We start from the raw sequence: 14,616 nt of genomic DNA on the forward strand, positions 1-14,616 counted from the left end.
AACTACAACATGTATATCAAGTCTGATATATATTTATTTATTGTTGGCACTATATAGGGCCCGAGAGGCATCCCAAAGCAATCTGGTATGATGATATGGCTTCCAGATAGTGTTTGGCAACCTGGTGGCGGCATCAAGTCTTGCAACGGGGTATTAACCACCTAAAACTGTATTGAGTCCTCAGTCGCCAAGGAATCATATGCGTCATGGCCCCGCCTAACGAATGGTGGAGATAGCTGGCGACCATGATGACTTCTCCTAGCTGCCTCGTGCTCTCGTTCCTCGATGGACTGGTACAACAGCTCCAGTCGGATTGGCTAAGGTAAGGTGGCCACGTGAGCAACCTCTAACGTGTTCTTAGTCGGCAACTCACCGAAATGAGCATGCTCGGGATCTTCTTAGTCACACATGCTTCCGCACCACCAACATGGCTTCAACAACAATGTGAGTACCATCACCCTCAAAACCTAGAGGGGTACCATGCGCCCGGTTGGATCGAAGGTGGAGACATCCCATCCGTTATCAATCCGAGTGCATGTCCAAGGGTACTCACTGACTCCAAGAGGGAGCGGCTGCGGTGTGCCCTCATCTCGCCCTGGTCTATGTGGTGAATAGGTCCCTAGGTATCTGTGTATAATTTCCTTTCCTTCTAGGGGTGTGTTGTACCAATTCTCAAATTCAATATAGGTCTGAGGTCCTCCTTGCAAAAGAATTTTTTTTCGCAAAATATGTTTTTTTGAATGTACTGCACGTTTTTCGATATCTATTTTATAATGTATGTTAATTTGACTCTATAATTACGGGGTACAGATAGCCGAACATATCCACACGTTGTCCACTATGTATCGCAAAGAGCAGTGTGACTTAACAGTAAATAATTAATTAAGCAGCCGCAATTTTGCCTTGACACTTCAATATCAATTCCTTAGCTAGCTAGTGCTTCTTACTAGGACAAAGAGATTCGACCTCGTGGATTCACGAGGCCTTTTTCGAACAATATTATGCATTTACAAAGTGAGAGCAAGTTAACTGGGGAAGGGAACAAATACCTTCGTCATGCAGACTTTGACCTCAAGACATCGACAATTAAGTTAATGATTTTTTGACAAAAGTCAAATACTAGCTTGTTAGTTAATTAAACTTAACTGAAGAAAATATGTATGTGCATGTCAACGTGCGTATGGTAAAAGGATTAAATAAAGTATGAATGGTGCTTTCTTGCCCAACAAAGAGTAAACTAGTATGCAGTAAGAGTCAGCAAATATATTACCTTTTCAGAAGAAAAATGGATGGATGAAAGTGAGAGCTAGGCCATGTAAACGTGCGGAATACTATGTGATGCCTTTTTGGCCCATGCTACACTTCGCTTTCTCCCTCTGTCGCCAGAGAGAGTGATTGGGCGAGCTTCCTGTGGTGGGCTGAGAAGTCACCCCAAAGGAATCAATCCACACGAACATTTCATTATTTAGCGCGCGGAAAATGGTTGGTTACTAGGAAAAGAGCAGTGTGACTTAACAGAAAATAATTAACTAAGCAGCCACAACTTTGCCTTGACATTTCAATATTAATTCCTTAGCTAGCTAGTAGTGCTTCCGACCAGAATAAAGAGATTCGACCTCGTGGATGCCTAACGCCTTTTTCAGACTATATTAGTATGCATTTACACAATGAGAGCAAATTAAATTGGGAAAGGAACAAATACCCTCGTCGTCCAGACTTTGACCTCTAGACAATGACAATTAAGTTAATGATTCTTTGACAAAAAACAAATACTAGCTTGTTAGTTGATTAAAGTTTGTGTAAACATGAAAAAAACTATGGGGATGTCAGCGTGCGTATGGTAAAAAGATTGAGTAAAGTATGAATCGTGCTTTCCTGCCTAACAAAAAAGTAAACTATTATGCAGTAAGAATCAGCGTATTTGCCTTATCAGAAGAAAAAGGGATGAATGAAAGTGAGAGCTAGGGCGATGTTACTGCATGCATGCAAACGTGTCGAATACTATATGATGGCCTTTTGGCCCATGCTACACTTTGCTTTCTCCCTGGTGGGCCGAAAAGTCACACCCAAGGAATCAATCCACACGTCCATTTTATTATCTAGTGCGCAGAAAGTGGTTGGTTACTAGGTTAATTAAAGGAACTACCATAGTTTCTGTTTAATATCGCATCCACCTTTAGTGCTTAAAACCTACGGTGCATCAAGTACATAAGTAATTATTTTTACTGGATTCTTTCTGATTGTACTCCCATAATAGCCAATTCCGGCCGTTTCGTTGGTTAAAACTGCCTTTTGCGATGTTAACTTTTACTGAGTGGAATTCGACATCGCATGAAAATCAAAAGATCGTGAGACCATGACTAGAATTACTTGATTAATTAATTTATATGCACGAGGAGGTGGTGGGTCGCTAAGTATAACTCCGCCAAAAATGCCGCACGTGATTGCTTAACTTAAATCTTAATTATGTCACTGTCACCATCTTCTCACATGAAACCATAACACATTACTCCATCTTCAGTTAATTAATCGACAATACTGTATCAATGCTAAAGCACTTCGATTGGATGAATTGATAACTCCTATACATTTCGCATTCAGGTGTGTTTATTTATGTAGAGTGTGAATGCAAGTATAACGTACTTCCAAAGTCAAAACAATATCCGTGTGTAGAATGGCGCGCGCACGTTGGCAATGCTAGTTGGACTAATTTTAAAATCTGACAACTCTGATGATTTTATTTTTAGAGGAGGATGGTTGGTTGCTTGCTTGGCTCCATGTTCAGCGCGCTGGCTGTTGGGGCATGATCTGCCAGGATCAACATGTTCTCCAAAATAATGAAATTGGCCTGGATCATCATCGAGCTTAAGCCACGTATTAACCATGTGTGGCGTTATCTCGTTACCAAATTATATTATTGTATTGGAGATTGAAGGATCAAGGCGCGATTAAAATATTTGCCAGCCGGGCTCGTGTACCAGTAGTACTGTACGCGCTTTGCTAGCTTAAGCTAATCTCTTGATGTTAACTTAATTCGAAAGGGTATGCATGCCATTTTAAGCTACTTCGTTGATGGTTGAAGCAGGCCGTTTTGGAGTCCTGACTCAGTAGTGGCACAAACCAAAAATGCTTCATGGACAGATGCTTTACGGAGATATTATAGAGCTTTCGAAAATTTAATAATTCTCCTCTGAGTATAATACCTAAAATCCCCACACATTATAGAAGCTTTTCCGCAATTAAATTTTCAGTTTTCCTTGTATTTTAATATTTCATTCATTTGTTAATTCCATTTTAAGTCTTTATCCCAAAATATAAAAAACTAGTTTTTTTAGAGAAAAGGCACGAAGGCCCGACTTCAAATTAATGAAGCCATCAACCGGCTAGGATACAATGGTGCTGAATTACAAAGGCAAAGACTTGACCAAAAACTGAAAAATACATGCCAAATTCACTACGACCCGGAGCAGCAGCGAACAGAGCATCTAAGAGAAACAACGATCAAGCCACCGGAGATCTTGTGCAGACAGAACAACAGGGCCGAAGCCACCCTACGCCGACAATTGCCGTGGACATGAAGGCCCAGACCGCTTGAAGGAAACCATCGACTCCGCCGCCCACTGCCTCGGGCCACTGCCGGAGGGGAGACCACTATCTCCCCTACGCCCAGACCGTGCCGGACGCCCACCACCGGCCGGCCGCCAACCAGCAGACAAGGCGGGGAGCAACTGAAAGATGCGGAAGAACCAACATGCCACCACCAACGCCGGCAACCAGGGGATCGGAGCACAGCTGCCGCCACCCACCACCAAGCAGCACGCCCAACCTCCAACCTCCCCTTGAACGGCGCCTCCAAGGAGGATCAAGACGCCAGAACGTCTCCGCCGTCCGGCCAAAAGGCCAAGACTTTCGCCTGGAGCAGGAAGGGGAAGAGGGGGACGGATCTGGAAGCTCGACCCGCCCTCAAGAGGGGAACGACACCGAAGCGCCGCCAGCGTCGAGGTCGACGCGAAATCGACCAGGGGTTTCCCCCGTTCCAAGACTCCACCACCCCATCCTCGGCCAGATCTAACGGGCCAGCCACCAAATCAGGAGAGGAGGCCACTGTGAGGGGAAGGGGCCGAGAGGAAGAAAAGCCGCCCTCCGCTGCAGCAAGGCCTCGCCGCCCTTACGCCACCCACGCGGCCGGAAGGGACGACCAGCACCTGCGCGCGCCATCCACCGGAGAGATCCACGCCGCCATCTCCATCCAGGGTCGCCGCCCTGGCTTCCAGAGCCCCTCACAGCGGCGTGAGGCAGCAGATCCTCGCCGCCACCTTCACCGGAAGACGCGCAGTAGCCGGCGGGATCCTCGGGTGGCGGCGAGGCGCGGGGAGGAGGGAGGAGAGGTGGCGGCGGCTAGGGTTTGGGGTCGCCCGAGAGGGGCGACGCGAGAGCCGGGGGGGGGGGGCTTCGACTCACCTCCCCCACTTAGCTTTCATTATGGATTTTAATCATAATTTTTTTTGCTAATCTTGTTCTTAAATTTTGCTATACTTTCTATCCACCTTGTCTGGATTGTTTGTACAACGTAGTGTTTTCCCTACTTATAGTATCTCCATGCCCTGTCAGTCCAAATCTCAATTCCCACGGTATATTTTTGACATTTGTGGAGACAGAGGTCGATGTCATCACGTGATCATTGATTAATTAATGGGGTCATTGTTACTTCTATGCGGTTGATAATCGACCGGTTTGGAAGGCGTGGGTGCATGATTGCGAAAGGCTGCTAACAGCTTTTGTGATTTTATTTTTGTGGGACACGTAGGTTGATAGTGATTGTGTTTTTGCCACGTAGTGCCTATATAGACACGTGTGTACACGCGGGCTAGCAGCAACATTATCTGTCGCACGGTTGCACTGTATATATACCTAGCCCACGTGATTGCACAGTTCGTCTTCACTTAACATTTCCTCCTCTTTTTTCGAAACAGCGGCAAAAGATTTGTCTCACTCATTATTTAAGCAAAAGAGAATTGCTCATCTAATTAGCGAAAAACCAGATGAAAACTATCAGAAACCACTGAGCGGCATACAAAATACCACACACACACCTCTCCAAAGAGGGTCTGCCGATACAGCACACGGGCGTCATCGTAATCACTCCTCCCCTAGAAGGCATGCATCATCGTCATCCCTAAACCCTGAGCAAATGACTCCGACTTAGCCGTAGATGATCGTCAACCCACCACACATTGTAGAGGAAACTGAAGTTGTATGAAGATCAGTGCCAGAACTCGGCCACATGCACCTAGACAACGCATCTACGACTCTAACATAGAACTGCGAAGGAGAACTAGACAGTGCTGGCGCCGTGAATGATCACCAAACGGACCACATGTTGCCCGTCATCATATGCCACGAGGACCCCGCCACTTCACAACAACAAAAAGGCCAAGAAAATCCTATGGACACGTCCGAGAAGAGCTGACTACCTCAACCATTGCCACATCTCAGTCATCACTCACAGCCGCCATCGTCGGCACCGAAGTATAAACGCCAACACACACCAACATCTTCCATTGGTCGCCACCCGACGACGTTCGCCGCGCCTATGCTTCCGTGACTAGAGGGGGTGGTGAGTTGGGAGGGTGGTTTGCGGCGGCGCCGGTTTCTCCCGGACCGCTCACGGGGAGCCAAACATAATAAAATTTACATCGTGGTGTTTGGACCACGGAACAACCACTAGCACAGCCAACATGCTACTGTCACTGCTCCCTTATTACCAAAGCCAAACTAACTTTGCTACTGACAGCCGAAACGTTTTGTCGGCATTCTTGAATCGACCTGAAGCGTCTGACGGTAAAACCCATCGACGCATGACGAAATATCACAACCTCACCGTTCAAGGAGGCAAACAGAATTCTACGCCAGGGATCCGTCGAATCAATGAATTTGAGGTGGATCGAAGCCCAGAAGACTAGCTATCTCGACGCCGATGCGCCCGTCGAACATGTATTACTAGTAACCAAGAAAGGTTCTTGGTGACGTTACCTCTAATGTTTTTTGTTATGCCATGATTGATTAATACATTAGAAATTTCCCTCGAAAAAAAAATGCGGCGAGAAAACAGAGGAGAACACAGGAGAAGAGAAGAGGATGTGGGCAGAGCAAGAGGGCGACCGGCGGGATGTGTTGACCGTGAAACCGCGTGCGCGGGGGTTTCTCACTCAGTCAGTACTACTACTTGTCGATCCTCTCCACTCATGTTCATCTATCTCTCTCTCTCTCTATCAAAAAAGAAAAAAGAAAGATTCCATCACCTTTCTTTTTCACTCGCTTTTTCGCTGGATGCTCCGTCTTCCTCCTCCGTCCTCTCCCCTCCCCTCTGCTGGCTCTGGCTGTATAAATAAGCTCCCCTCCCCTCCCACCACCCCCAACTCAACCACCCTCCCTCCATCCACACCTCAGCCTCAGCTCACCTGCTCCTGCTCTCCTTGCCTCCCTCCATCCGTCCTCCTTGGGATTGGGAGAGAAGAGACCAAGCGCAACTCACCTCAACAATGAAGAGCAGGAGGCAGAGCGGCCGTGGAGGAGCCATGCTGCTGCCGGACGGGAACCTCCACAGCAGCGGCAGCAAGATGGAGCGCAAGGACGTGGAGAAGAACCGGCGGCTGCACATGAAGGGACTCTGCCTCAAGCTATCCTCCCTCGTTCCGGCCTCCCCCTCCTCAGACCACCACCTCAGACACTATTCTTCCTCGCCGCCGTCCAGCAACAAGGTACGTACAAGTAGAAAACTATTCTGCCTGCTACCTTAAGCATCCTCCTCTTCTCTTCTTCCTCTCCTCTTGTGTTGATTCGCCTCCCCAGCAAAAGGCACATCTTGGCAGATTGATTCATTAGCCCAACTCACGCAGCTGTCAGGACACACAGCTGATTACCCACACTGTTACCGAGCAGCAACACGCAGTAGAGAATACGTGCTTTCCTCAAGAAAAAGAAAAAAAACATCAAGTACGCGTGTGATGTGGAGCACCTACTTCTATGGTCCACTGAATTATGATGTCTGAAATTGGTTGGTGCTGAGTGACCACCTTCACAAGAAAAGAAAATTCTCATCATCATTTCGGCACGTGCCAGATTCGATGCCATAGAAAGCGATCAGTGTGGTACCACTCACTCATTTTGCTACCCGTCTATCGGATAACCCGTCCCCAATAATTACTTTCTGGTCAAGAAAATTTAAAATGTTTGGTCGATCAATCCATCCCCAATAATTTGTCATACAAAATTATTTTTGAAGATCACTCTCCCGATTGGGTTCACATGGATCTGCCATACAAAATCTGAATATATTTTTGATTGCAAACGCAAGATGATGCCAACTAGTTGATCAGTTATTTTACTAGCCATTAGAGCATGGTTAATAGTATAACTAGTTGATGGCTATATGATATTGTCAATGTCATCTATAGTTAACCTTATGCATGGCCAACAAGTACAATAGTAATATATGAAGATGTGCTACTTTCTTAATACATGGCTCACTTTTCATTCTCACATAGTGCCTATGAGCATGTGTTGCAGCTGGCTCTAATTCTATAGCCGGCTCTTCTTCTCTCCACTTCGTATCATCAGAAAAATAATATTTTAACTCTTATAGCCTGCTTACAGAAGCTCAAGCTTATTGTACTTGCTCCTGCCAACAGGATCAATTGGTCGCCTAATCTGACTTAGTTGTGTGGTGTTTTCAGGACGCGGCGACACAGCTGGACCAGTTGGACAGCGCGGCGGCGTACATCAAGCAGCTCCGGGGCCGGATCGACGACCTGAAACGCCGCAAGCAGGCCGCCGTCTCCGGCACCGCTGGCTGCTCATCCTCCATCTCCACGGGCGACTACAAGGGAGCTCCTTCAACGGCCACGACAGCGCTGCCGGTGATCGAGGTGCGGCACCAGGACGGAACTCTGGACGTGGCGCTGGTGAGCGAGGTCGGGCGGCCGTTCCGGCTGCACGAGGTGATCGCCGTGCTGGAGCAGGAGGGCGCCGAGGTGGTCAGCGCCAGCTTCTCTGTCGTCGGCGACAAGATCTTCTACACGGTCCATTCCCAGGCGTTGTACCCCCGCATCGGCCTCGAGGCCGGCCGCGTCGCCCAAGGGCTGCGCGGCCTCGCCGCAGCCGCAGCCGTCTCGCCGTCGGTCCTCCTGACATGATCTCTTTCTCTCTTTCTTCGTTGTTTTGCCATGGTGACAGATTAGCTGATCTATTGGCAGCTTAGCTTAGTACTGCTCTACTCTGCTCATGAGTGAGAGCTTCAGGTTTGTCTGAAATCTACTAGTGTAGGCACGTGCTTGCATATCCTCCTTCCTGAAGATGTGAGATATTTTTAGCTTTCAGAATGTTGGGTTTCTTTCTACTAAGAAGGCTTGAAAACAGGGGAGCATTAGGCTGTGGTTGGCTGAGCCGAAGATTCTGAAAAAGCTGCTGTGCTACCGCTATCGTGGCGTGATCGCTGCTTTGAAACGCCCACGCGATCTGCATGGCTTGGGGAATCGCGCGAGATCGCGGTGCTATTGAGGCGTGATCACTGCTTTGAAACGGCCATGCGATCTACATGGCTTTTTCTTATGTTTGTAAATTAGGTGCAGATTTTCAGCTGTCCGGTAATTTCCCTCTCTATGTATAACTTGCAGTTCAAGAGCGAAAAAACATTAGAATTCCATCATAATGTGAAATATATCATTAAAATAGAATAAATTATAGTAGGAAATAGTCATGCAAAATGGACGTATCACCTTCTTGCTTGGCAAGCACTACAAAGTAGATCCTTGTCAACAGTGGCGGATTCAGGACCTAGGCCGGGAGGGGGGGGGGGGCCTGGGCCTGGGGCGTGAGGATGATTTACTTCATGGGCTGTAGCATATTGTGCACTGTGTCAACACTGTACTAGTCTGGGGCCCTGGGCTTGGCCCAATCCTGGGTCCGCCCCTGCTTGTCAAAGATGACATCTCTCACACCCAATACGTGATCACTCTTGATCAACTTGTTGAGATTGCACAACCCTACATGTCCAAGCCTTCTATGACAAAGCCATCCATAAGCAAATTTAGCAATAAGACATGTACGAACTCTTGATCCTTGTGAAAAAATGATAACGTAAATATCTTCAAGAACACGGGTAAGAACCATAGTACAATCATCTTTGCGAAAGACTTGACAATCAACTTAGCACACAAAATCCATAGTCAGTTAGTTTTGCAATGGAAAGAAGATTGTAACCAAGTGATTCAACAAGCATGATATTTTGATTGAGTTGTGTCTAGATATGATCACTTTACCAAGACCGTATACCTTCCCTTCGGAATTGTCTCCAAAGGTGAAATTTCTTCTTGATCTATCATTCTTATGGAGTTCTTGGAACCTGTATTTATCTTCGTTCATGTGGTGAGAGCACTCGCTATCGAGTACCCATTCTATTGCACCGGGAGAATTGTGTTTGTGAGATCTTGACATGAGACACCTAAAGATACAATCACATTCATCTTCTCCATCGACATCATAGTCATTATGATTGCCTGCATTGTTAGTTTCTCCAACACCATGTTTTTCACTTATGCAATGAATTAGAAGAGCTGGTGAAAGGATATTGACAATGATAGGGACATCGCTTTTCTCCCGAGTGAGTGCATTGAGTTCATGCAATTGCTGCGCAAAGCTTGGATCGTTTTCGTCCTTCATCTTCAAAACTGCCATAGCCTTATGGAGAAATTCATCAGGATTTTTGAGAGAATAATATGGAGAGACATAATAGCATTAGTCCGATTCCTTCCAAACAACATAAGCATTGTCAAAGTCAGTTAACTTTCTAAGTACATGATCATTAATGCCTCTAACAGTAAGTTGTGTAGCTCTAGCATTACATATCATATTAAGTTCTTCTTTAGAAGTAAGATGACTAGGATCCAACAGAGCGAAAGTCATATTCAACCCCTAGGTGCAAATGAGCTCGGGATGAATGGTAAATTCAAAAAAAAAGATGAAGATACATTAAAAAAAATTCTGAAAAACTTTCATGGCAAACATTGATAATTTTTTTGGATGCTTGCAAATTTTCATCATGAAAGAACATTCGTGAAAGTGGTGGAAAAAATAACAAAATCATCACTCCAAAACGCTTTTGAAAATAGCACTATTGTAGCATTGATTTTGTTTTTGTTTTCTTGCCACGACTTCCGTGAATGTTCTTTCATTATGAAATTTTGCAAGCATCCAAAAAAAATCGTCAATGTTTTCCAAAGAAAAATTCAGATTTTTTTGAATTTACTGTTCGCCCGAGCTCATTTGAGCTCGGGCTGATAAACATCAGGTCCCAAACAGAGGTACATATTGATTTTCAATGATATCAAGAAAGTCACGTTCCTCATATAAGCTAGGGTATTTAACTTTCCAAGATTGATAATTAGAGCAAACACATATAGGAACTCTGCATCGAAGACTATCCATTAGATACCGTACTCTCCTAGGCGGTAAAGCCAAACCAAAGGGTCAATTTTCCTAGGATTCGCTAATGGAGGAACTTGTAGAGCAGACCAATGCTTGGATACCACTTTTAGGATCGATAAGTATGTCTAGAGGGCAGGTGAATAGACTACTAAGCCAAATAATGGACTCTTTCTGAAGTTTTAATTTCTTGTCCGATTATAGGCTTTTCTGGCAATCCATAGAGCATGCACACGTGCAAACCAAAAGTAATAGGCAACAGAAAGTAAAGACATGCAAGTGCAAACTAAAGAGGTGGACTTGAGATAATCACAAACACAATTGGCTTGGTGAAGACTTTTTACGTGCTTCAAATAGTTGGGGGTATCTCACATCCATGTTGATGGATATCTTCCATCCATGAATGAATAAGATCAAAAGGGCCCCGTTTAGGAGATGCCATGGAGGGACAGTCCAAGGACCATTGTTCAAAAAATCATCTGATTCAGCGATTTATCGTCAAATTAATCACTACTCAGGGGGTGACCGATATATAAGATTATGCCGACAAGCGATTTATCGGGAATCTACTGATATATCGGGCCTATTCCTAGCAACATGTGTGCAAGAAATATATTTATTTTTGTTTTTTGGACCTAGTTATGTAATATGTATTCTTGTCCAATTTTGTTCATCATTGTAAAAGGATTGAAAGCCGAGTAATCAAGTTAGCACTTCTGTCCAATATTGTTTTTGTGTCGCATATGGGGAATCCATTGGTGCTCCCGGCAGGCGCGCGCTACTGCCCATGACATTGTTTTTTCAAATGTCAAAAAAAAATTCCAGCAAAAATTCTGCGTGTTCATTGTCACAACCAAATTTGTAAGCTAAAAAATTAAACATTTCCGCTTGTGCAAAAAAAAGAAAAAAAGAAATGTTACCCCAAAATGTCACCCTAAATTTGTTTTCTTCACCGGTGAAACACCACTGCTCTATTTCGCATGAAAATTTTCAAGGATGCTTGCGACACTAACACGAACATCTACAAGAAAAATTCAAGAATTTTTTAAAATATTTCCTATATTTTTTGTTTACTATTCACGCGGGAGCGCGCGCTCCCGGGAGCCAAAACGTCATTCTCGTTGAATATAGCATATTTTAGTGCTCGGAACCCGGGATAGCAATCTTGGGGTGGAGTAATAGTAGTACATGCAGTTGGTTTAATACTCTACTTATGCCAGACATAAAGCCTATGTGAAATTATGCCATGAATATCATAGTCATACTCGTTGTTATTCTTGTCAGTTGTCCAACTTTAATTTGTGACCATGTCGTTTGCCTTCTTTTCTAGTGAGATACCTCGTGTGAACATATGCCCCTGATCCATTCTTCCATCGATAAAAGCATACAAAATTGCTCTTTCATATTTGCTTTTACTTTTACTGCTCAATTAGCTATCGATTTGTTTTTAACCTTTACAGTTAGGTACAAGTTGGGTTCCAACTGCATAGAGTAACATTGTTTAGAGTCTGCGTTAACTGAGTCAGACTAAACCGAGCATGCACAGATTCCAAAAATGATGCAAACTTGCAAAGTGATGGCTAGCCCAAAGCATTTTTGTGATAGTGATGTTACGATATGTATAATGGTGGCATGTGGATACAGATGTCTCATGACAAAAAATAGCTTCAAGCACATATATTGATTTTTTTTTCCCCAATGCAAACTACTACTAGTGGGCCTCATCAAATAATAAAAAGTAGAGTCCCACTACACATGCATCCATATTCTTCACTTTAACTTTTCCAGCTTTATGGACCAGACCAAAATTTTCTTTTCAAGCACCCGCCTCCGTAGGGGATCACGCCGCTCCATCCAAACATACTTTTACTGACATCGCCGATCCTACATAGCATATGAGACATCACCCTGAGGTTATGCATTGTACATGCCCTTTATACTAGAATTTGCAACCTGTGTACATGGTCTGGACCTCCGGGGCTGAGCAAGGTACATGGTACATGGTCCATGGTCCAGAGCGTGGTGTGGATGGCCCTGGTAGTACATGGTCCAGAACGTGGCGTGGATGGCCATGGCAGTACATGATGCACTTAATTTGGCATGCACCTCCCTTGTTCTGGGTCCACAACGTGGTCTGGGGCCTGAGCATACGGCCACCAGAAAAACGTGCGTGGGTTTTGTTTCCCAAGAGTAAACACTGTAGCTTTTTTTTCATGGTAATACGTGTCTCATTCATATCATAAAGAACAAAGTACAAGTCACGTAAAGACCGATATAACAAAACTGAAAAGATAACAGAACATCTCTGAGCTTGACACCAACGTCCGTCACCTGCCTCCGGCACCACCACAGCAGCCACCGAAGAAAAGAATGACGAAGCACCTCCTGACCCGAGCTCGACGCGGCTCCATCGCTGATATGCAGCTTTACGGACCTCCAAGGTGGCTCACCAAAAGTGAAACCCTTACCGTTGAACGAATCAGACTGGGGCAACACCCCAGACACGCCATCGAACTCCAGATCTAGCAACCCACCACGACTAAAACGCCGAAGGAGGAAAGCATATCTGCCATCCACCAACCACGAGCCCAGCACATGCTCCGTCTTCCAGATGTCGTCGATGCAGACCACAATCTGCATCCGCTCCTGGACTACCTCCCAAGCTCCGCGCCGACGCTGGAGCAAACGCCGTCGCAACGGCGGAGCCCGAGGACACAGGTCCACCACGAGGATGCCGCCGCCGCCACGCCATCCTTGCTTGAACAGACTGGTTTCCAAATCCATCCCCAACCATAGGACCGATGGCCTCGTCAGGGAAGGATCCAAAAAATCTTTATTCAGCGTTGTCATCGTCGCCGCCGAAGCAAAGACGATGAACAACCTAAAAACCTAAACTACAAGAGAGTAAAAACGATCCACACGCGTGGATCCGGCGACCCCCCTCACCACCGACGACCGAGGTCGCCGGTGGAGGGGAGCCGCCGAAGAGCGGCGTTGGAAGATCGTCCTCTCCCTAGCGGTGGCTAGGGTTCGAGCCGCCAGAGACGAGAGGAAAACAAGGACAGTAAACACTGTAGCTATACTGTTCCTAATCTACGGCTAGGAGAGCAAATACGGTGGTTCAAGCATTGCTTTAGGGAAACAAACCAAGTGGCCTGGAGTTTGGCGAAGAATCCCTGATTTTGTTTCTCATCTCTTTGTAAACGATATGACCTTTTTCTTTTGCGGGTGATGTAAACGATATGACCATTATATGAAATAAAGACTTTTACCCGTCAAAGAAACTTTAACTAATGCTTACAACGTCCGCTAAAACTCTAGAGATAAGACTAATGGATGAGTTGAACAACAAAGACATGGATCAGCATGGCTCCTATTTAGCGAATCTAAATGTTCAGCGGGGTAAATACCGAGCTAATGAAGCCTTAAGAAATGACAGTGGTGGTGTACCACGCAAAAAAATAAGCGGTGATCTGTACAATCAAGTTTTTTAGCCTTGCTCTAAGGGAGTAATTAATTTCCCTCTTCAACCAGCAATCCTTGTAACGATGGATCTTACCCATCTTCTTTTCTTACAGTAAGTTTATTGTGGTGAAGAGCGACAAATAATGCGGCAGTAGCCCCACTCCCACTTGCACTCAATCATGCATATGCATGCTACCTGCAAAGACATATCGCTCACGGCCGAGAATTATACGTTCGATCGTACGTGTGTTTAACCAATAATTGCAATGGATCCATGCATGCACACGCTGCTGTCACCTTTGTCACCCAAACACACGGAGCTCTGCAATACGTTCGTACGCTGCTGCTAATAAGCATAACAAACAACAACAATAACAACAAAGCTCCGTTGAAATTTCTCCATCAGTCTCCACCCACTACTGTAGCCACACATATACCTCGTAGATATGTACACACATTTTGTAGCACAATATATCCTCAGATCCCCTTCGGGCCGGCCTTCCCTTACCACGCACTCCTTCTTCCTCCTCCATCGCATCCTACCTAGCTAGCTGCCGGCATGAGGCTAGCAGCTGCCTGCACTTCGGTATTTCCTTCCTCATTACGTTTACAATTCGATCTAGAGTATTAAGACCGCGGCTTCCGATCGGTCTCTCCCTGCTAAGGTAG

At 45.5% G+C, this 14,616-nt stretch overlaps 1 protein-coding gene across 1 annotated transcript; it reads left to right on the forward strand.

The window, feature by feature from the left end:
• Positions 1-6,387: 6,387 nt before the first annotated feature.
• On the forward strand, positions 6,388-8,425 carry LOC123068158 (transcription factor bHLH167). The gene is made up of 2 exons (XM_044490637.1): positions 6,388-6,761; positions 7,737-8,425. The coding sequence occupies exons 1-2, from the start codon at positions 6,543-6,545 to the stop codon at positions 8,193-8,195; spliced, it is 678 nt and encodes a 225-aa protein (XP_044346572.1). The 5' UTR covers positions 6,388-6,542; the 3' UTR covers positions 8,196-8,425.
• The last annotated feature ends 6,191 nt before the right edge of the window (positions 8,426-14,616 follow it).

The sequence above is a fragment of the Triticum aestivum genome, chromosome 3B (assembly GCF_018294505.1).
Source record: "Triticum aestivum cultivar Chinese Spring chromosome 3B, IWGSC CS RefSeq v2.1, whole genome shotgun sequence".
Lineage (NCBI taxonomy): Eukaryota > Viridiplantae > Streptophyta > Magnoliopsida > Poales > Poaceae > Triticum > Triticum aestivum.

Bases quoted from the DNA above. Each gene is read 5' to 3' on its own strand.
- LOC123068158 (XM_044490637.1), top strand. From the start codon at position 6,543: ATGAAGAGCAGGAGGCAGAGCGGCCGTGGAGGAGCCATGCTGCTGCCG. The intron at 6,762-7,736 runs GTACGTACAAGT...TGGTGTTTTCAG, and splicing joins CGCCGCCGTCCAGCAACAAG to GACGCGGCGACACAGCTGGA.